We start from the raw sequence: 24,213 nt of genomic DNA on the forward strand, positions 1-24,213 counted from the left end.
TATTCCAGGCCAGTTATATCACGGCGTGTCAGCTTAATGTAGCAGGAAAGCCCGAAGTGATCCAGGTCTTAGACGTTTACCACTTCGGTGAAACCCACGAGCACGGGTATGGTGCTGACAAACCTAGAAATATAATCGGGGCGAACCGGATTCGAGCCCTCAATCATAGGTCTCTGGCGTGTCCATCCCATGTAAAAATGTACTCATTAGAGACAACAAAACCTGCTAGTATACATTTAACTTAAATTTAAACAATTTGCAGATATTCGCATATGTTTACAATACAGACAAATATTACGGAAACAAATCCGTACATTGAAACTGAGTAAAATTGAAAATAATAAAATGGTCTTGATATTAAACGTCGATCGGGTACCCCAAATACCCGTGTAATACTTCAACTGACGTATGAGAAATCCCGATCTGCGATTGTCCTATTATCCTATTTCGCTAGGATCAAACATAACCGTTTTTATTACCCACGTGGTGAAGATACGGGTGGTAAGATACTAATTCCGTACGTCACACGTGTGTCGTACAAGGTTGAGGTCGTGAAATGAAGCCACTTGAAACTATCTGGACACATATGTAGACTTACGTTGGATGCCCCGGCTGTGTCATCAGTGTTCCCATTCGAAGCTTATTTTGTGACATTGCTTCTGAATGAGCATACACGACTGCACGGCCAGATCACTCAAAGTGAACAGATCCGATACAACTCATTCGAAAAAAGTGTACCTGACATCGTTTTTATTTTTGCCCAAACATCCCAAATGTGAACGTAATATTCCCTATTGACCTCTCCCGTAAAACGCTGCGAGTAGATCACGGTTGTCTTTTCTTATTCCGAGTGTGACCTTGGCCTTCGTTCCAAGCTGTCACTGACGTGTAAGCAGACTTGAGTTTGTTCATTTTCACGTCTTCAGTGTAGGGTCATAAGTTAACATAAACGTATTCGGCGAGCACTCGGATTTCCCTCTTCCAAAATGGTACAGACAGGATATTAATTCCGATGATAGATCAAGGAAACCGAACTATTTTGATTGCACAGCCGGGAACCCGTCGATGCGAAAGACCGAGATTCAGATCGCTTTCGCTCGGTCAGATACCATAAATAGTCCACTCGTTTCGTAAAAATGATATCTAACGAGAATGAGTGTAGTATTTTTTATTTATTACTTGCCCGTGAAGAGATCACCCGTTTAATAAACATACAGCTTTATTACACATTGTGTAATACCAAAACGCGTGCTTATGTACTCTCGGAACACGTTTCACGAACAAATATTGAAAGCTCTCAACATCCCTTGGCGTATTCAACGACATTGTGTGTGGAGATGATAGATTACTGGGAGGAGCTTATGTACACTCGATGACCCCAGCAACCTTGTTGCTAGGCTGACGTCACATGGCATTGTTTCACCGATGGATCTTGCAACAAAATTCAAGAAATTACGTCATCGGGTATTGTGACGTCATTGTAAACTTTGAGCAGCAAGGCCCCGTTCCACAAGGCGATCGTACTCTAGCGCAACGACAGTCGTTAGTCTAAGTTAAATTATGTGAGGTGTGATAGCCTTAGCACTACGATAATTTTGTGGGACGAACGCCTGAAATCTAAAGGTGGACCATTGTATGATATTAAATTCATACGTTTCAACTTTTGACGTGTTTGAAGTGTTATTCTGTTAAACTCAATTGGATTATGTCATGCATGGATCGTGTAGGTGTCAGCCTATTTACACTCAACAGTATAATTCTAAAAACATTATAAATGACAAGTAATAAATAAAATACTAAACTCGCTCTCGTGTAAAACCAATTTTATGAAACTTGTGAATAGTTGTGGTATCTGACTCGCTTTCGCTCGTCAGATACCGGAACTATTCACTCGTTTCATAAAATTGGTATTACACGGGAGCTCGTTTAGTATTCTATATTTATTACCCACGAGGGCAAACATATCAGGGTTCATAAAAACCATATGTGCCCTTGGGTCATATCACGTCATGAGACAACAGTGTATTATTTCTGTCATCCGGACGGCATTGTTGACGTCATTCGAAAATTATTGTGACGTAAGTTCGGAATGACGTCACACTAGAACGACGTCATAGCTGAAGATTGCTGACGTCATGCGACAAATTGACGTTCCGCTGCTGTTACGACTTGCTGTACTTGCTGTTCGGTGTTGGTGATACAATGGTGTGCTCAACGTACCACATGACCCGGGAAGAACCGGGATAGAATAGGTCTTCAGCAACCCATGCTTGTCGTAAAAGGCGACTATGCTTGTCCTAAGAGGCGACTAACAGGATCGGGTGGTCAGGCTCGCTGACTTTGTTGATGCATGTCATCGATCCCGATTTTGTCGGTCGATGCTCATGATATTAATCACTGGATTGTCTGGTCCAGACTCGATTATGTAGCTGGAATATATCTGAGTGCGTACAACAAACCAACCAACCAAATCAACGTACCATATATTATATAGAGGACATTATATGACACTGCTGTCTCGTGACGTGATATGACCCTAGAGCGCATATGATTTTTATGAACCTCGATATGTTTTCCCTCGTAGGTAGTAAAACATAGTATGGTCACACCACTTTAGTTGGTATTTTCTTACCAGAAACAATCTAAAATTCATACAATTGAGTGAGTATGGTTTTACGCCGCTGTTAGCAGTAGTCCAGCAACATCTCGGCGGGAGTGCCAGAAATTGGGTTCACACATTGTATCCAGGCTGGAAAGCCGAGGCTAGAGAGGTCTGAAGCTACCCTATCGACCTAATACAAACAAGGGCTAAAAAAGTAGCTCTGATCAAATAAATTCATAGTAATGTAGATGATAAGGCCTACTAGTATATGATTAACAAATTATGATAACTGTGCATTAGGGTCACAGAATGTCCCTCTCTAATGGGGAATGGAAATGACGCGACATGTCATCTGTAAATGCGATCTGTGAGTTTGTTTGTATATTGTAGTTTCACTAACACGCAGGGCCGGTCGTCTCCATAACACTGTACAAATATGTGGTATTTCGGCATACCACACGGACCAACATCACACGGACCAGTGTCAATAATGGTGGCCTACATGAATATCTCCACCTGATGATTGACAAGGTGTCAATGAATCAACGAACATAATGCCATATCGCATTTTTCTCAACAATTGAAGTACTGTGACGTCATATGGCTTCAACTGACTTCAAATTCAAACGTGCGAATGTGAGTAATATACTAGTTTATTACCCATAGGGTTAGAAATAACCGAGGTAATAAAAATCGTATGTGCACTAGTGCAAATATCACTTCACGCGCCCCGGTGTATTGTCATCAATCAGGACGGCATTGTTGAAGTCACTCGAATTTCCTTGTGACGTAAGGTCGTAATGACGTCACACTAGCAACGACGTCATAGCTGATGATTGTTGACGTCATTCGACAATTGTGGTTTTCAAAGACGGTGGTCATGATCGGTGCATTTTTCTAAAGCAGAGCTGAACAGGATTAAGAAATAATGGGTGATAAAGAAATTATTATTATTATTATTGGGTTTCAAACCAAAAAGTCACAGACACGATATGTCAACCATTATTAATTTTACTTTAAACAACCAAATCAACATGTTATCATGGTAGATTATCTTTTTTACAATATGGGGGGAAAATCCGAAGTGGTGCAGGTCTTTGAAGTTTACGGCTGTCGTGAAACCTCAAGCACGGGTATGGCGTATATATAATCAATCATGCATATAATCGTATTTCAATTGCGTAGACCAATGCTCATGATGTCAGTGACTGGAACGTCTGGAATATTGCCGAGTGCGGCGTTAAACAAGAAGCAAACTAACAAACAAAATAATCATAATCAGAGCGATGCTAGTTGATGGTATTTTTTTTAGTTAGCTCCAATTTGAATCGATTTTTAGTTAAATTACGGCGTGTAAGTTTCATGTGGGAGGAAGTCCCCTCGTGATGCGGCTCTTAGACTTTAACTACTGTGGTGAAACCAATGTAGCAATGTGTTGAATATAGTTTGAGGAGTGGTATAATTATGTATAGGAAACAAGGTCGTCTTAAAATCAAGATTGTCGCCATTTGAACGTTGCCTATAGCCTCATTGACAGTCTTGCATGTGGTTTCACTAAAAATTTCACCATAACAGAACTGTTTTGGTGTTTTTTTTAAAAATGGCTTAAAATTAGATTATGGCACCCGTTTTTGTCAAATTATACATCCCCACCGCATTTAAACGCGCACAAATATCACACACATTTTTATGAGTCTACAACCTGCTCCTGTGGATGCCATTATGAGGATCCTCCACATTACTTCTTTTCATGTCGTAACTACTGCAATCTTCGTAACAATAAGTACTACTACATAAAAGGATATGACTTGATTCAGTATTATTCAGAAATGCTGCAACATCTACTGATACAAACCTTGCTATTGTAAAATCTGTTTATTTATTAAGCATATGTGCATGGTTGTACCGGTTAGGTTATGTACTGATATATGTATGTGTGTATTTATGTGTACTTGTATATTCACATCATGACATTTACAATAGTAGGTACAGTTAATCTAAACTTATTTTTATGTGCAGTAACTCTAAATAGTTGTTAAATGTCCTTTGTAGGGAGAGGTGTTTACATAGGCTTTGTATGTTCACCGACCCCATTCCTTTTTCTTGAAAATAAATATTGTTTAAATCACATTTGGACAGACAGTTTTTAAAAAACCGTTCACGAATCAGCCGACTAAAAAATGAAATGTGAAAAAAATAATGATTTTCTTATTCAGCCGACCAGGAATAAGTAAAAATAATTTATTTACTGTCGCTTCTCAATATAAATGAAGTATTTGACATATTATGATTAAAACCTGTTGAAAAGCTATCTCAAAAACTTCAAAACACACCGAGTTGTGACGAAAAAAGCATGATGAACCCTATTGCTGCCTGGTTCCAAATAGTTCAACCCGTGGTGATTCAGGGTGCTTATATTTGAAATCTAAAGAACTGACCTCAAAGACGATTTAATGGTCATAATATGTAACCTGGCTGACATCGTACCGTCACACACCAGTGGTGTGGAACGTTGTTAATGCTATCAACCTCTAGTCGGATTCGAACGCCGTTGCCTGCGGCGTAAAACAACGGTAAGTCCCATACTTTACCTTCTTTATCGACAATGTCAGAACGACCAGAATATAACCAACTCGGTAACCCCCAAGAATAAACAGATTCTAATAAAGCGCTATATTTACTATATCGTAAACATATGTGTTTTACAATGCAGTAGGTTTTATAAAGAATGTTCATATTAATCAGTTTAACTAATATTCGATCACTAAAACAAGTCCCAACAAGCCGTATTTACTTCAATCTCGAGGTTAACCACGCATGGAATGTAAAAGCGGAAGTGATGTCACAGCTAATTTTAGATAATATTCAGGCTCCTGTGATTTGATTGGTTGATCAACCTCGCCGGTCTTGCACCACACATCACAATACACAAGGTAGGTGCCGGACCGTAGGTCCAATTTTGCTGAATATTCGATATTAATAGTATTCGTACTTTCGTTTCACTGCATGATATCGGTTCTGTAAGTACCCCAAGTCACGTGCCACTTGATAAGAGGTGATGACAGTTCTGGATAAACATGTAACATTATCAAAACCTACCCGGATACTTAATTCTATCAAGCGGGTCAACACGTCTTCCTCCTTTGTTCTACCCGTTTGTTATGATCAAAACATGTTAATTCGGGTACACGATACGCACAGTACTACATTCAAAGGCCACATTTGATACAATATGAAACCGTAATTAATCTTGTGTGAATCCACTTGATTGCTGATTACTATAAAGAAGGCAAGTTACCGTCGATTAAACGCTCCTAGTGGACACGCCCACTTTGAACATGCTTGTATCGTGAGAACAGTTCATCAGACATTTCAAGTGTGAACCAACATTAGCCAGATCGAAACCTCCAAATGACCAGTTGCTTGAAAAAGATGTCTGTCACTAAAGCATGTGAAAACGCAAATAAACTTCCGTGTTTAGAGAGTTTGTTAAGCGGGGCGTGACGAATAGATCGACCCTTGATCGCCTCTAGTCAGTAGAAGTAAATGTAGGTTGTTGCTAGGCATTGCTTGGCCTCTCGATCGATTTAGACTGTCAGTTTGGACCATATGCAATTATCCATGCATAACATCATCAATTGTGAATGCATCTTTCATATCACGTGCACTGCGTCATGGGTTGCGCGAAGATCACTGAATCACAATTTAATGTGTATTTATTATTTAGACATAACTTTTCACTGTAGAATAGACTGTAGGAGATGGTAGTTTGCCTTTTCTCGCAAAAATGTGTTTCTTTTTCCTTATTTCCCGAAACAATGGGAACACGTATTACAACTAACCCTCCAAAGGAAATGCTTATTTCATTATTTCATGATATGTGATTTTCTTTCCTTGGGATAAGTTTACCCCAGAATGGTAATTTGTATTTAACTATTTCCAGTATTTTGTTCATTAGTAGAAACGGGTTGCATGCAATAGCCCATGAGCTTTTAATGCTTTGAATTCGTTTACATGCTATAACTTGTGGACGAGGATTAGTGTTATGACAAAGCGCCTCAAGGACAACTTATACCAGGAAATACCTTTTAACAATAGAGGTGAACTGTAATGTGTGCCATGTTTGCCCGTAATGGTATATGGTATTCCCCAGCGTTTATTTCCGAAAGGTGTCGTGTGTAACAGGACGTTCAATACTGACGTACCGTAAATACAAACAACTATATGATTACAATGAAGCTTTGGAGATTGCAACAGACGGCCTTGAGGTTATCCGCATTGATATTAGTTGTATGGAATACACTACGCATGCGCCGACTCGTAGAAACATGAAGTAAACATTGTGAAATACTGTACTAAGTGGTGGTTGAAATCGCTGACGCGGCTGATATTGGGCGTTGTCAGGTACATACAATGTGATATCCTCTCTCTGCGGTTCAGTGGATACGGGTCCCATATCTTGTCACCTGCGTCATTTCTTGACTCATACTGCTAGCGCAGCTAAATAGACGTCATATAAACCCCGGACTTCTCGTTCCAGCGCAGCCAGAAGTGAGTTAGTCGTGAAGGAGGGAGAATCTTCTTAACTGCGTGTGAGCTAAAGCATGTGAAAGTTCGTCTGTTCACATCTTTTCTTTTTCTTGTTGCAGTTAACGGCAGGGACAAGTTATTATATTAGGTAAGTGTGTTTTCGTAATTTTTATGATGTAACCATCTGGTATTGTAACACTTGATTCTAACAGTGAGTGAGTGAATTTTGTTCAACAGCACTACTAATGGACACTATTCCAGATATATCACGTCGAGGATGTACAGGGATGTATTAACCTTGGACATAGTTGTCATCCTGTAGCCTACAGCGTGTGGTTATGCTAATTAGATATATGCTAAGCGCACCAGAACACGGTAACTAACAGTATAAGCTTGTCTTCATGTAATTTGTCGAAATGAATTCGAAAAACATTATCCCAGGTTTCTCTAGAATATATTTGGATTAATGATTTTATTGATTTTATCACATACTTATTTTAAAGTTTCCATTGGTAGTTGAGATATAAACATGATGTCAATGGAATTATGTGGCATAACAAAATCGTTAAGTGTGCAATACATAAGTGTTTTTGATATATCAACTCACTCAAAATGGCAGGTTCATGTGCTCAATATGACATGTTAATTTCATTTGATCAATTAACAGCTTCATTTTCTCAATTAGATCTCTTTCATATATTTTAAGAAATTAATATCATATGTGTTCAAGAACAAGTGTAGACCGTGAGTTCAATCCAATTGTCCACATTCTCTTTGATCTTTGAGGGGGCACGGGGAGCCCAGTCGTCTAAGGCGCCGCGATTCGCTGTGCAGAGTTGCGTCCCTTGGGCACGCCAGAAACCTATGATTGTTGGTTCGAATCGAATCGCCCCGATTATGTTTCTAGGTTTGTCAGCATCATACCCGTGCTCGTGGGTTTCACCGAAGTGGTAAACGTCTGAGACCTGCATTGCTTCAGGCTTTCCTCCCACATTAAGCTGACACTGTAATACTGTTAAAAGCGGCGTTAAACCCAACTCACTCACTCACTCACTCACTTTGATCTTTGATCTTTGATCTGATCTATGCTTGCAGTATGTGTAAGCTGTATGTGTTGTATGTTCAGCTGAGGTTACCCAATAGACACACACGATGTCTGCACCACGAAGATCTGTGGAGGAGTCCTTGTACAGGATCCCTCCCTACTACTATATCCACTGCTTGGACCAGAACACCAACGTCACACGGCTGGAGATTGGGCCAAAGACGTACATCAGACAGGACAATGAGAGGTGAGATTAAGTACTAGTTTTGGAGTATATAAACAGAAAAGAGATTAGACTTTGGCTTCAAGCATATTACATGTATGATGGAGGACATTGACAGGAGACAAGGGTTGAGAAAGGTGAAGCAGGAAATGAATTATCTGAGATACAGGGAAAAAATATAAAAGAATACAAATATTTTCAGTGTTGAATAAGAACTCTTGAAACAAAAGCAGTCTCAAAATGTTTAACACAAAAGAATAACAGAACAAAAGAATAATAGAACAAAAGAATAATAGAACAAATGAATAATAGAACCAATGAATAATAGAACAAAAGAATAATAGAACAAAAGAATAATAGAACAAAAGAATAATAGAACTAATGAATAATAGAACAAAAGAATAATAGAACAAAAGAATAATAGAACAAAAGAATAATAGAACCAATGAATAATAGAACAAAAGAATAATAGAACAAAAGAATAATAGAACAAAAGAATAATAGAACCAATGAATAATAGAACAAAAGAATAATAGAACAAAAGAATAATAGAACCAATGAATAATAGAACAAAAGAATAATAGAACCAATGAATAATAGAACAAAAGAATAATAGAACAAAAGAATAATAGAACCAATGAATAATAGAACAAAAGAATAATAGAACAAAAGAATAATAGAACCAATGAATAATAGAACAAAAGAATAATAGAACAAAAGAATAATAGAACAAAAGAATAATAGAACAAAAGAATAATAGAACCAATGAATAATAGAACAAAAGAATAATAGAACCAATGAATAATAGAACAAAAGAATAATAGAACAAAAGAATAATAGAACAAAAGAATAATAGAACCAATGAATAATAGAACAAAAGAATAATAGAACAAAAGAATAACAGAACTACAGAAACATGAAAGAATCGGGTGTTCTTCAACTTCTTTAGCATTCCATGATAACTAAGAAACAGATATTGGCAAAAGAGCATATTATAGAAAACTGTTAGTAACTTATTTTATTTTTTGTGAAATCATAGAAAAGCTGAATTATACAAAATAATAAAGTTGGTACATCTTCAGTTGGTGATGGTTCCTATTTCAAGATAGAAAATGGCTGGAAAGTCAAAGAGGAGGAGACTTATGTGAGAAGTTAACACCTTCATATTTTGCGAAGTGAAAATATAAGAGTTAAAATAAGTATTGGGCCACACTTTACTCTAAATGCACATTCCAGGGTTGTCCTCGGCCCCGAGAAGATGCTGGTGGTGCCCCCTCGCCACTACTGCGTCGTTGAGAACCCCGTCGTCCGCAACAAGGACGACCACATCGTGTGTAATGAGAGTGGTCAGGCCAAGCTGTTCCACGCTGATCAGGAGATCCGCCTGGCTCAGGACCCCTTTCCTCTGTACCCTGGGGAGGTGCTCAAACAGGTGGGAATAAATACTTATCTCACACACCAGAACACCCCGAGTCAGAGACCAGGGTTGCGTTCACTTTCAAGACTTATTGTCTCCCCCTGCTTTTTTATAATATGGAAGAATGTTCTGTCAAAAGTTGATATTCCAACTTCAGACTGGTCTAAACGGAGGATATGTTGTATTATGAAAAAGTAAAGAATTGTTTTACTCTTGGAGAAAGCTAAGTAATTGAACCGATCTATTTTGTTGTTAAATTATGAAGTATACTTCCTGACTTTTGATAGGAATGTTTGTATCCTTTCGTGATATTCAAAGATGATTCTCATATGTCAATTGTTTATCTAAATAGAAAAATATCTGAATATTCCTATCAAGAGTTGTGTCGTATACATATATTTCATGGAATGTACTATTAATATGATAATAACATTTGTATTGCAGCCTGTCACTCCACTGAAAGTAGTACCTGCCAACTCGGCGCTTCGTCTCCGGTCAATCCTGGACTTTGAGGATGAGACTGGGGAGAAGAGGACTGCAGGGGACGAGTGGTTGTTTGAGGGACCAGGTATGTACAGTCGTGGGCTGCTTTCTTCAGGAAGTCAGATTACCTGATGCTGATGCTGACCTCTGTTCGAGCCTTAAAGAAGTGATATGAAAAACAATGATGCTTTTGGGACATGAAATCAAATTTGTTTGTAATTTAACGCAGCTGTCAGCAATATTCAAGCTACATGTGTATATGGAGGTAGTCTGTTGATAATCGAGTCTGGACCAAACAATAACAACACGAGCATCGATCTACACCATTGGGATACAAGAGGTTGTAATCAATCAAGTCACTGAGTCTGACTACCTGATCCAGTTGGTCACCTTGTACGAACAGCATAGGTTTGCTGGGGAACTATTTTCTTACTGGAATCCTATGTCGTTACGAGATTGCTAACTTGAGCCCTGGCAAAGAGCTAATTTGCCTGGAATACCTGCTTTGTTTGGAGACAGGGTTAATACTGATACCAAGTTTGGAATGCTGATGAAGCAATTATGAATTCCATGTATGTGTGATTGCTCAGTATGGTGGTCTTATTTAGGAAGATTCCATACTTTAACATAGACTTGCAATCGGTGGGATTTCTGTAGTCAACATGACAAGATCCAGGCAGCCAAATAAAATTGCTTGAGAAATTCACGATTGATTTAAGTTCAGTTTAAGAAAATATTACAACTTTGATAAAATAAATTACATTACATTAATTACTTAAACTGTTTTTATTTACCATATTTAGAATAGAAGAAACAGTAATATACTTTGAACAGACTAATAGCATATGTACTAATATGGTCATGTGTATGGCAGCAGAGTTGTGTCTAAAGTAGACATTGAATCAGTTTCTTAAAATAGCTTTTGATGAATGCTGCACTGAATGGTGAAAGGGGAGGTAATAAGGCAGCTAGCCAAAATGTCCTGTTGGCAGGTGATCATCCAAAGCATGATGAAACTCTTGGAAATCGGTACGGATCTGACTAAGGTTTATTTTTGTACAGTAACCTAAACTATTGCATCTCTCAACAGTGTTAACAGTCTGTTAGGTATATAATACATATTTAACAACACAAAGTGTTGTATATTACTGGTATATCTCAATTGGCCCTAATAAAGAACAAATATATTTAATAATGTACAACATATTGATAAAAATGATGTTGGGGACAATCCATAAAATATTACACATTTTGGTTAATCTGTTTTTAATACGATTTTTATGTGTTTTATTGTATAACAATGGTAACATTGTTAATTCTGCCATATGTTATGGAGTTTTATTCATTTATTAGATTATTGTAAACCTCTTCAGGGAAAATAACCTTGAATTTCTTCAGGAAAAATAGCCTTGAACAAGTTGATTGCTTTTGCATGGAAATACTTCTTTGTTCTATTGAATTTAAATTTGGTCAAAATTAATAACATGTAGTCAATTTTGTTTGTTGTATGATAAGGAACAATTTAATGGATATTTATTGATATTATTTGATGTGACATTATGTTAAGCTCGGGAAAATCATTGAAGGAGTTAATGTATTAGATCTTGATCAGAGATGAGTGATATACAGGATCACATCAAATACATGAAACTCAAGTTTTGTTCTTACACAAATCTTTCACGAGATGTTTTGATCTATTCACATATACTACTCAAAAGAAGTTAAGGATCACCCGATTCTTTCATAATGGTAAAGTTAATCTGTCATGAGAAATTAGCTATAGTAATATGAAAGAATCAGGTGATCCTTAACTACTTTTGAGTAGTATATTATTTACATTTTTCATCAAGGTTGATAGTCAGAGTTACTGTTTATCAAATCTAGTTTGTGGAAACTAAATTGTAAATCTAATTTCCCCTATGTAACTGTCCAGGCACATACATCCCCCGTAAGGAGGTAGTAGTGGAGGAGACGATCCGGGCCACCGTCATCAAGCCTAACCAAGCTATCCGGCTGAGGGCTCGCAAAGAGTGCCTGGACCGTGACGGCAGTGCGCGGGTCACAGGGGAGGAATGGCTGGTCAAGAAGACTGGAGCATACCTGCCTGGAGCCTACGAGGAAGTTGTCGATGTTGTCAATGCTTATGTTCTCACCGAGAAGGTCAGTTTTCTGCATTGTTTTGTTTATATATGCTACTTAAAAGAGTTGAAGAACACCCATTTTTCTTTCACGTGAGAGTAGTCTGTCATGGCTGGCGGGTATTGCAACACACTGCATTGTGTGTGTTCTTGAATTTCTTTTGAGTAGTATATATGAATCCAAATAACACTTTATCCTAATTCATTTCCCTGTGGGGATTACGGGTTACAATATGGCGCCAGCTACCTGTGCTGGTTTGAAAGAGGCAGTCAAATGGGTCGGAGGGTCAGACTCGGTGACTTGGTCGCGTGTCATCAAACTCCGATGGCGTGTATCGTTGTTCAAAATATCCATGGATTATCGGGACCAGACTCAATTATTTACACCCAACATGAGGCTGAAATAGGCTCAGTTTGGAGTTATTGAGTGCATTTTCTTCAATGAAAAATCCTGGGGACAATAACAAATACAAGTTGAGTTATTTGTAGAGAGTTATCGGTAGAGAGGAGTGTCAGTGTTAGGCTATTTCAGACAAGATTGAACTTACATCATCAGAAATGCTTTGTCATATGAAAGAAATCTGAGTTAATGAGGCCTACTGTGTATAATTTGTGTATTCAATGGGTTAAACTAAAGGATTTTTCCTTTTTGGTGAAAGATACTGATTTTGCCACAATGTTAAAATGATTAAAATTTGCATGTCAAAGTGAATGATTGCTGTATCATTGAACAGTTCGGTGATTACTCAACAATGTCTGGGTGTTCGGGTAGCCTAGTGGTTAAAGCGTTCACTCGTCATGCCGAAGACATGGGTTCGATTCCCGACATGGGTAAATTGTGTGAAGCCCATTTCTGGTGTCCCCCGCCGTGATGATGCTGGAATAAATACCATACTCGCTCACTCACTCATTCACTCACTTTACAATGTCTAGACTTCAAGTGTGAAACATTTTCACTATATATCATATTTACTTCTTTTGCAGAAAGCACTTCACATGCGTTCACTGAAGACTTTCAAGGATGACTTCAGCATTGTGAGAAAGAATGGAGAGGAATGGTTGATCACAATGACGGACACCGAGACCCACATCCCGGGGGTGTACGAGGAGGTGAGTACAAGCGTACCCAAACACACAGTACACTCAATTTTTCTCACTAAACATTTACATTCAAATATAAAAGTGATAAATAGGTTTTTAAAAAACTGGTTCATTCTGTACAGAAAATTTCAAAGGATTCAAAATATATTGGTTGGTTGGTATTTAGAGCTACAATTATTTGTAGTATGTTCTTATGGGTCTGGGGGACATGGATGGCCCAGTCGTCTAAGGCGCCACTATTCGCTGTGCAGAGTTGCATAGTTGCGTCCCTTGGGCATGCCAGAAACCTATGATCTTGGGTTCGAATCCTGGTTCGCCTCGATTATGTTTCTAGGCATGTCAGCACCATGCCCGTACTCGTGGGTTTCACCAAGGTGGTGAACGTCTGAGACCTGCATCACTTCAGGCTTTCCTCCCACATTAAACTGACACGCCGTGATATAACTGGAATACAGTTAAAAGTGGCACTCACTCACTCACTCACTCACTGACTGTCTATCCTATGCCTGTATCTGTAGGACCGCCTCTGGGGAGACATCAGCTCAGAGATCAGTAAAACGTTCTGAGATGTTTTATTGCAAATAAAATTGATTCATGAAACTGTTTTCCTATTAAATTGTTTATCACTGTTTTGTGCAGTAAATTAATTAACAATGTGTACATGCTATTATCAGTATGTTTGTGTTTCAGGTTGTGGGAGTAGTGAACATCACCACTCTAACTAACCGTCAGTACTGTGTGATTCTCGACCCCGCCGACGAGAGCGGCAGACCACAGCTGGGGAGGAAGAAGCTTATCAAGGTAATACACGTTCCGTAACGTAACTCACTCCGTACCATCACACATCATCACATCACTCACATACACCATTACACATCACCATAACATCACTCACACCACCATCACACATCACCGTAACATGACTAACACCACATCACATGTCATCACATCACTCACACAACATCACACATCACCGTAACATCTCTCACACCCTCCATCACACATCACCGTAACATCACTCACACCACATCACACATCACCGTAACATCTCTCACACCCTCCATCACACATCACCGTAACATCACTCACACCACCATCACACATCACCGTAACATCACTCACACCCACCATCACACATCACCGTAACATCACTCACACCCACCATCACACATCACCGTAACATCTCTCACACCCACCATCACACATCACCGTAACATCGCTCACACCCACCATCACACATCACCGTAACATCACTCACACCCACCATCACACATCACCGTAACATCACTCACACCACCATCACACATCACCGTAACATCACTCACACCCACCATCACACATCACCGTAACATCTCTCACACCCACCATCACACATCACCGTAACATCGCTCACATCCACCATCACACATCACCGTAACATCACTCACACCCACCATCACACATCACCGTAACATCACTCACACCCACCATCACACATCACCGTAACATCTCTCACACCCACCATCACACATCACCGTAACATCACTCACACCACCATCACACATCACCGTAACATCACTCACACCCACCATCACACATCACCGTAACATCACTCACACCCACCATCACACATCACCGTAACATCACTCACACCCACCATCACACATCACCGTAACATCACTCACACCACCATCACACATCACCGTAACATCACTCACACCCACCATCACACATCACCGTAACATCACTCACACCCACCATCACACATCACCGTAACATCACTCACACCCACCATCACACATCACCGTAACATCACTCACACCACCATCACACAACACCATAACATCGCTCACACCCATCACAGAACACCATAACATCACTCACACCCATCACAGAACACCATAACTTACCTCACATCCACCATCACACAGCACCATAACATCGCTCACACCAACCATCACACATCATCACATCACTCACACCACCATCACACATCATCACATCACTCACACCCTCCATCACACATCACCGTAACATCACTCACACCACCATCACACATCATCACATCACTCACACCCTCCATCACACATCACCGTAACATCACTCACACCACCATCACACATCATCACATCACTCACACCCTCCATCACACATAATCAAGGTAACACGTTCCTTTTAATCACACACAATCAAGCTGTGCCTCATCAGTCTGGTAAAGGCATTATGATAATTTTAAAGAAATTTTCCATTTCAAACTTTAATGCACATTATTAATTTTCTTCATTATACAACTGACAATTAGACTGTAATTTACATAATCAGCATGTTTAAAATTTGTTTGTTTTCCTTCAGGGAGAGAAGTCCTTCTTCTTGTTGCCGGGTGAGCGGCTTGAGAAGGGAATTCAGAATGTGTACATCCTGGGAGAAGACGAGGGTCTCATCCTCAGGGCTAACGAGTGCTTCAAGGACAAGGATGGCGTGAGTGAAACTATTATCTACACATCTGATAACATAGGAGAACCATGTTTCCTGCATGGAACTCGCAACACAAAGTTTTATTTCTTGCATCACATTGGTAACATATTGAAAACATTGGTACCAGATTACCATGGTAACCTATTTTCCTGTGAGGATGCATCTTAATTTCAAAATTGTCTTCATACTTTATTTGATTTTATCGGCTTGATCTGGGAACAACATTCTGAAGTGTCACTGTAGTATTTAATGTACAGCAGTCTGAGACATTTGACTTTTAAAGACTATCGATAGTCGCAGGACTAGTGCAAACATGCTTCACTTGTCACTGGTTCAGATTTATCGCCCATAAATGTTTCTAGTTATTCAGGACTGACATCATTTTATTAAGTTTTCCTCGGCACTATTTCAGGGACAACAGTACTCCAACTCTGTCATCTCGGCAATTCATTTAGCCCATGTTATCACCAGATGCCAATAAGCACTGAACACCACTCAAACCGGTCAAGATGATAGTCCATGATAAATTTTGAATCCGTGAAGAAAAAGCCATCCAAATTTCAACACTTCCAAAGGTGCAGAGTTGTTTCCCTTTAGCAGTGCCTGGCAAGCAGACAAGTATGATTTTCTAGTGTGGATTCAGCAACCTTTTGTATGCTCTTGCTAATAATATTCATTACAATATTTTCGTCAGGTGCACATGGTCCAAGATGGGAAAACAGATTAATGTTATTGTTTTGTGTAGGGAGATGAGCGTAACCCTGGAGATCGATGGATGATCCGTGGACCCACCGAGTATGTTCCCCCCGTGGAGGTGGAGGTGGTGATGAAACGTCAGGCCATCCCACTGGACGAGAATGAGGGGATATATGTCCGAGACATCAAGAATGGCAAGGTATATAGAAATGAATGTATTCAAGTTTGAAACAAACATGAAAAGAAATACTGGATTTCAGGGCAGAATGTATCCCTCAGGTAAATGAGGACCAATGGTAACCATGTATAGTCTTGATTGATGTGTCATTACACTCAGTACCGGCCCAATGACCTGAGGCTTCTTAAGAGGCTGGATTACCTCCCTTAGCCATATCAGGATCAGCTGGTCAAAGAACGCAATGACATATTATGCTTTTTTGGTTTTTAAGCACGATATATATGCTAATTTGTTGCAAGTGGTCAAGTTCTTCAGTGTGTAAGAGTTTGGATGGTCCTCCCAAATTACTGTCATTTTGGAATGTAACAAATTCTATCGAAGCGGCGTTATGCACCTAGTACTATAACTCACTCATAGGTGACAATAATTGAGCTCTTTTTGTCCAAGCAAGACAAGAACAGGATACAGAGGAATGTTGAAAAATTTCTTCATCTTTGATATTAGATATATCGTGAAGATCTGGGTTAAAATAGGTCTTCAGCAACCCATGCTTGTCATGAGAGGCGACAAGCAGGATCGGATGGTGACTCGGTAGATGCATCTCATCATGTTCTATTTGCGTAGATCAATGCTCATGTTGTCAAGCACTGGATTGCTTGTCCAGATTTGATCATCTACACACTATCATCATATAGCTGGAATATTGCTGAGTGTGGCATTAACCTACAGAAAAAGAAATGAAAAAAAGTTATATCCTGAACCAAACTTGACCCCTCTCTGTTATATTTGATCTCAGGTGCGTGCCATCACTGGGGAGACCTACATGTTGAACCAGGATGAGGAACTGTGGGAGAAGACACTTGCCCCTATTGTAGAGAATCTCCTCGCGATTGGTAAGGACCCTCTCGCTGACCGTAGTGACCGGGGACGTGACGTCGCAGCTAAGCCACGTGACAAGACACGTGTCGTCACCTTTAGAGTCCCCCACAATGCAGCAGTCCAGATCTATGACTACAAGGACAAGAAGGCCAGGTTGGTCACTCTTCACATCCTCATTGTCAGGCAAAGCTGTTGGATTTTCTGAATCTGAGACTCGGTCAGATGAGAAACGCAAGGATCAGAGACTCAATATCCTGAGATCTTTTTTCATAAAATTACTGTGGCCGTTCTCTGATCCAGGTGACAACATGATAGCTTAACCAATTGACAAAAGTCATAAATATTGCAAATTGATTAATTTTGGTTTCAGTTCACTTGACTGAAGTGTCCTTTATCTGAAACAGTATTTATTATTTTTATCCTACCAAACAGTCTTTTGATTAGACTACCGATATATAATGTTGATATTCATGTATGCTGAAGAAGAACTTCTTGATCATGTTATCAAGGCTTGTATGTAAATTTTGATAAAATGTGTTGAATTGAATTTAAAGGAAAGTTTTGTTGACATCTTGAACTGTTTAAGATTTAGTCACGTTGTGTTTCAGGGTTGTGTTTGGACCTGAGCTGGTGATGTTGGGCCCTGACGAACAATTCACACAGCTCAGTCTGTCTGGAGGCAAGCCCAAGAAACCCAACGTCATCAAGAGTTTGTGCTTGCTTCTCGGACCAGACTTCTGTACTGATATCATCGTCGTGGAAACCGCTGACCACGCCCGTCTGTCACTGCAGCTATCATACAACTGGTAAGTTTGAACATCTCATACTAATGCATGTGGAGGATAGCACCTGTTTAGTGATAGTTGGTTTAAACAAGGTTCATATTTTCATGATACTGATTTCAAGTATTTATTCATTATGGCATCTGAATTCAGCACTTTTGTTGACTGTAGTTATATACAGTGAAGCATTCATCAGTGATTTATCCAGGAATCCCCTGGGAGGCAACTTGAGAAAAAGTCATTTTGTTCAAAATTGAATTTTGACAGAATAACTATGGTACTATAAAAGAATCAACTGATTCTTAGCTTCTTTTGAGCAGTATACGGTAATGGCTTTTTGTTTTTTTGAAAATTATGTTAGACCATGAAAGTTGTGTCAGTTCTTATCGACTGTGTCTAATATCTTGTGTACTTGTGTAGGCATTTTGAAGTGCTGGAGAAGTCGGAAGGAGAGGCGGCTAAACTGTTCAGTGTCCCAGACTTCACAGGAGATGCTTGTAAGGCCATTGCTTCCCGGGTCCGAGGGGCAGTCGCCCAGGTCCAGTTCGATGATTTCCACAAAGTGAGTAACTGTTGTTATTTTCCACCCCAATCGAGATATGTGATATAGTGGTTTTACTCTCCTAGTAGTTATATATAGATATGTGATATAGAGGTTATACTCTTCTAGTAGTTATATATAGATATGTGATATAGTGGTTTTACTCTCCTTGTAGTTATATGTAGATATGTGATATAGAGGTTATATACTCTCCTTGTAGTTATATATAGATATGTGATATAGAGGTTATACTCTTCTAGTAGTTATATATATATATATGTGATATAGTGGTTCTACTCTCCTAGTAGTTATATATAGATATGTGATATAGAGGTTATACTCTTCTAGTAGTTATATATAGATATGTGATATAGTGGTTTTACTCTCCTTGTAGTTATATGTAGATATGTGATATAGAGGTTATATACTCTCCTTGTAGTTATATATAGATATGTGATATAGAGGTTATACTCTCCTAGTAGTTATATGTAGATATGTGATATAGAGGTTATATACTGTCCTTGTAGTTATATATAGATATGTGATATAGAGGTAATACTCTCCTTGTAGTTTTTATATATATATAGATATATCCACATTTATTACAACCCTTTGTAAGCAACATCCCCATGCTCGTGGATGTAAAAGATCTCAAGTCCTGTATCATTTTTGACACTGTACACTTTTTTTGTTATAACCATTGTTCATTACAAGAATATGTACAACTTATACACAACAAATGGCTGGGACAAAAAAGCAGTTCGTTATATACGCAAGTTCGTTATAAGCGGGGCGGTCGGGTAGCCTAGTGGTTAAAGCGTTCGCTCATCACGCTAAAGACCCAGGTTCGATTCCCGACATGGGTACAATGTGTGAAGCCCATTTCTGGTGTCCCCCGCCGTGATATTGCTGGAATATTGCTAAAAGCGGCGTGAAACCATACTCACTCACTCACTCACTCACTCACTCACTCACTCACTCACTCGTTATAAGCGTGTTCGTTATGAAAATAGTTTACTGTATTGTTAAAAGCAATGTTAAATGTATCTAACTCACTCCGTTGATGTGATCAAAAGAATGTACTTTTCTAATTGTGGTGGGAGATATTAAAGACATGCATCAATTTGGGACACCCCATGGGTACTCCTGGCAGGGATAGTTCCACGTACTCCATGGGTACTCCTGGCAGGGATAGTTCCACGTACTCCATGCTTGTCACAAGAGCAAACTCTCAACCACGGGGTTTGCCTGACTGGCAGCCATCTCAGAGTTGAGTTATGCATCCTTGAGTTATCTATGAAATGAAATATGAATTCATTTCTATTTTTATTTATTTTAATTATATGTTACTTATTAATATCATCAACCACCATATTTTCCAGAACTCTGCCAAGATCATCCGTGCATCTGTGTTTGGTATTGACGACAAGAGCAAGGTGAAGGAGAAGTTCACCTTCCCCCAGAACAACCTTCACATCACCAGCATTGACATCCAGTCTGTGGAGCCCGTCGACCAGCGCACACGGGATTCTCTCATGAAGTCCGTGCAGCTGGCCATTGAAATCACCACCAACTCCCAGGAAGCTGCTGCCAGGTAACCATGGCAACGATGATTCATAACACTTCCTTATCCAATCAACAGACTTCTGATTCTCACTCGTGTGGGGCGACTATGCTTGTCGTAAAAGGCGACTAACGGGATCGGGTGGTCAGGCGTGCTGACTTGGTTGATGCATGTCATCGTATCCCAATTGCGAGGTTCGATGCTCATGATGTCAATCACTGGATTTTCTGGTCCAGACTTGATTATTTTCAGACTGCCGTCATGTTGCTGGAATATTGCTGAGTGGGACGTTAAACAACAAACAAACAAAACATTCATCCAATGGATAAAGTTACTTTCCATGTTTCAACTTTTATGTGACAATAATGTTTACAGCTGACTTTATTTATCCTTCTCCAACATTGGACAGTCGTTTATACGTATATTACATTGTCTTCACAGACATGAGGCTGAGCGTCTGGAGCAGGAGGCCAAGGGTCGCCTGGAGCGTCAGAAGATCAGTGATGAGGCCGAGGCTGAGAGGTCCCGCAAGGAGTTGCTGGAGCTGCAGGCCAACAGCGCTGCTGTGGAGAGCACCGGGCAGGCCAAGGCAGAGGCTCAGTCCCGGGCTGAGGCCGCCAAGATCGAGGGAGAGGCTGCTGTAGAGCAGGCTAAGCTGAAGGCACAAGCCATGAAGATTGAAGCTGTAAGTTTGCGGAGTTATTTCGTTGCAGTGCTTCTTATGCCAAAGGGTTTCAAGAAATTCTCCATTTCTGAGAGAATTTCATTATCGGTCTCCATGCCGTTTGTTCCTGTAATCTGGTCAGTCAGTTTACTGGTTGGGTCACTTGTCACTTGTTTGAATATTTTAATTAGTCTGAAGTCCTGCATTGCCCTTGTAACATTATTGAAGGAAATGATTCTTACATTTGTACATTCTTTTGGGGCTATATATAGGCTGTTTCTTCTTCTAGGGTTGGTGGGGTAGCCTAAAGCTTTTGCTTGTCATGCCAAAGACCCAAGTTCGGTTCCCCACATGGGTACAATGTGTGAAGCCCATTTCTGGTCTCCCCTGCCGTGATGTAAAACCATACGAACTCTTCTTCTTCTACTTCTATTGACATTTTATTTTGATTACAGGAGTCCGAGCTGGAGCGTCTCACCCAGGCACGTGATGCTGAATTGAGGTACGTCAAGGAACAGAATGATCTTGAACTTGATAAATCCCGCGAGGTCTCTTCCATTGAGACCCAGAAGTTCAAGGAAATGGTCAGTGCAGTGGGGGCAGACACTCTGCGCACGATGGCTTCCGCTGGGCCGGAGTTGCAGGTGAAGCTGCTGCAGTCTCTGGGACTCAAGTCCACACTGATCACTGATGGCAGCAGCCCCATCAACCTGTTCAACACCGCCAACGGCCTCATCGGTGGAATGGTGCCGTACAAGAAGCGCAAGACTGGAGAGAGTGATGAAGAAGATGAAGCATAAAGAGAGCATTTTGATTGGTTAGGTGTAACAGAAACGAAATGATTGGTCGAATGATGTTGGCGCTGACATTTGTATTTTCTTGTGTTTTCCATTGTTTGAGTATCAGTGTGATGTCATTAAGAATGTCAGTGTTGCTGTGTGGAGCCTGTATCAATGACATGACCCACAGTAGGACCATAGACTTGATTGGAATTCAGTATGGAATATAATCATTTACCGACTGACCTATCATTTCTAACAGACCAAGTCAAGCTATTGTTTATTTTGTTGAAAAACATGCATATGCTCAATGAAAAAGACTATCATGACGCACAGTACCTGTCACATGTTCAACGAAATAGACTATCATGACACACAGTTCCTGTCACGTGTTCAACGAAATAGACTATCATGACACACAGTACCTGTCACGTGTTCAGCGAAATAGACTATCACAACACAAGTTCCTGTCACGTGTTCAGCGGAATACTGTCAAGCCATGATTACACTCTCATGAGTGATTTCCTATGTTAAGTGCTGTGTCATTGTCAAAATTGTTTCATTTTGTGACAGAAAGTGTTTACATTGACATTTTTGTGTTGAGAATTCTTTCAATTTCGTTCTGTTTGCACCCATCGCAGACAATAAGCAAACAAACTGTGATACAACATGTAAATGTGCCTGTATGAGAGTGTGAAGGGGAGAAGACTGCTTAACATTTTTCACAAGATTGCAATATGATGTAGATTTGATTTTGTTGAGTAGAACCAGCATAATATAGTATCATGTTTTGTTCATGTATGTGTATCAAGTACCACAGGTTTGTTAGGTCTATGCTATTGTGGTGTCTCCACGAGAAACTGTACAGTACAACTCTTTGTATGATACATACTGTGTGGTTTATTTACACAAAGTATTGTTACTTAACGAAATAAAGCATCACATCATTGATATTTGTCTTATGTTATATGGTTAACGAATGGATGGAATAGAATCATATCACACTGAAAATGTTGTCTAAACGTGAAGAACAAATGGTAGATTTGACTTTGGCAGGTCTCATATCAATGACACGTCAATGTATCATCTGGATCTCAAAACAAAAATGGCATGCTTCATAATCTCTTGTTACCTTACAGAATAAGAGCCAATGCACTGTAGCTTACCTAGATACAGTCAAGTCCCGTTAATCCGACATGGCTGGTTGCAAATGATTATGTCGGATAAATGAGTATGAAATAAGTAGTACCAACGTTCGTCGGTCATAGTTTGCGAAAGGTTTTTCTGATGTCACCTGTAATGGAATGTCCTCGGCGATAGCGAGAACGTGTATCTGATTTTAATGAGATTGATGTAATCTAAGCATGTGATTAATCCTGTTTGCTATATGTAAAGCATTAAATGTTTATTGTTAAGCAAAGTTTAAATCAAAACACGGGTGGTGTACTAGTGGGCAGATGACCACGGAGTATGCTGATCACTGTGTTGGATTAACGAGTCTGATTAATGAGTGATTTCGGTAATTCGTTGCAAATTAAGTGTGTCGGGGTCGGGGTGTGAGACTTCGGATTAATGGGTCTAAATAGCACTGATTTAATCGGTTCCGATCGTAAGTGTCGGATTTACAAGACTTGACTTTATGAAGTCTGTAGGGAAACCATCAGTCAGGTCTTGAAAGTGAACCATCTGCAACCCTGGTCTCTGACTCTGGTTGTTGTTGTTGGTTTGTTGTTTAACGCCGCACTCAGCAATATTCCAGCTATATGACAGCGGTCTGTAAATAATTGAGTCTGGACCAGACAATCCAGTGATTGACACCCTGAGCATCGATCTACGCAATTGGGATACGATGACATGCATCAACCAAGTCGGCGAGCCGGACCACCCGATCCCGTTGGTCGCCTACTTCAACAAGCATAGTCGCCTTTTACGACAAGCATGGGTTGCTGAAGACCTTTCCTAGCCCTGGCCTTTACGGGTCGTCGGGCATGGTTATTTGGTAGATGGTAGTCATCGTACCTCAACAGCAAGCACAAGTCCCCTTAACATCAATCACTGGACTGTCTGGTCTAGACATGATATTGACAGGCTGCTGTAATATTGCTGCAATATTACGGAGTGTGGCGTTAAACAACAA

At 39.8% G+C, this 24,213-nt stretch overlaps 1 protein-coding gene across 3 annotated transcripts; it reads left to right on the forward strand.

The window, feature by feature from the left end:
- The first annotated feature begins 5,477 nt into the window (after positions 1-5,477).
- On the forward strand, positions 5,478-23,027 carry LOC139456136 (major vault protein-like). 3 transcript variants are annotated; one of them, XM_071237672.1, is made up of 16 exons: positions 5,478-5,535; positions 7,252-7,280; positions 8,259-8,424; positions 9,637-9,832; positions 10,262-10,385; positions 12,234-12,460; positions 13,423-13,548; positions 14,230-14,340; positions 15,871-15,996; positions 16,739-16,888; positions 17,664-17,899; positions 18,355-18,552; positions 18,949-19,090; positions 20,452-20,663; positions 21,075-21,318; positions 21,753-23,027. In XM_071237672.1, the coding sequence occupies exons 3-16, from the start codon at positions 8,285-8,287 to the stop codon at positions 22,095-22,097; spliced, it is 2,577 nt and encodes an 858-aa protein (XP_071093773.1). In that variant the 5' UTR covers positions 5,478-5,535; positions 7,252-7,280; positions 8,259-8,284; the 3' UTR covers positions 22,098-23,027. The 3 variants fall into 3 exon arrangements, with proteins under 3 accessions (XP_071093773.1, XP_071093775.1, XP_071093774.1); XM_071237674.1 differs by lacking the exon at positions 5,478-5,535 and adding an exon at positions 6,954-7,006; XM_071237673.1 differs by lacking the exon at positions 5,478-5,535 and adding an exon at positions 7,019-7,153.
- Positions 23,028-24,213: the final 1,186 nt, after the last annotated feature.

This window comes from Haliotis cracherodii, unplaced genomic scaffold, assembly GCF_022045235.1.
Source record: "Haliotis cracherodii isolate W230 unplaced genomic scaffold, xgHalCrac1.p SCAF_11, whole genome shotgun sequence".
NCBI classification, from domain to species: Eukaryota; Metazoa; Mollusca; class Gastropoda; order Lepetellida; family Haliotidae; genus Haliotis; species Haliotis cracherodii.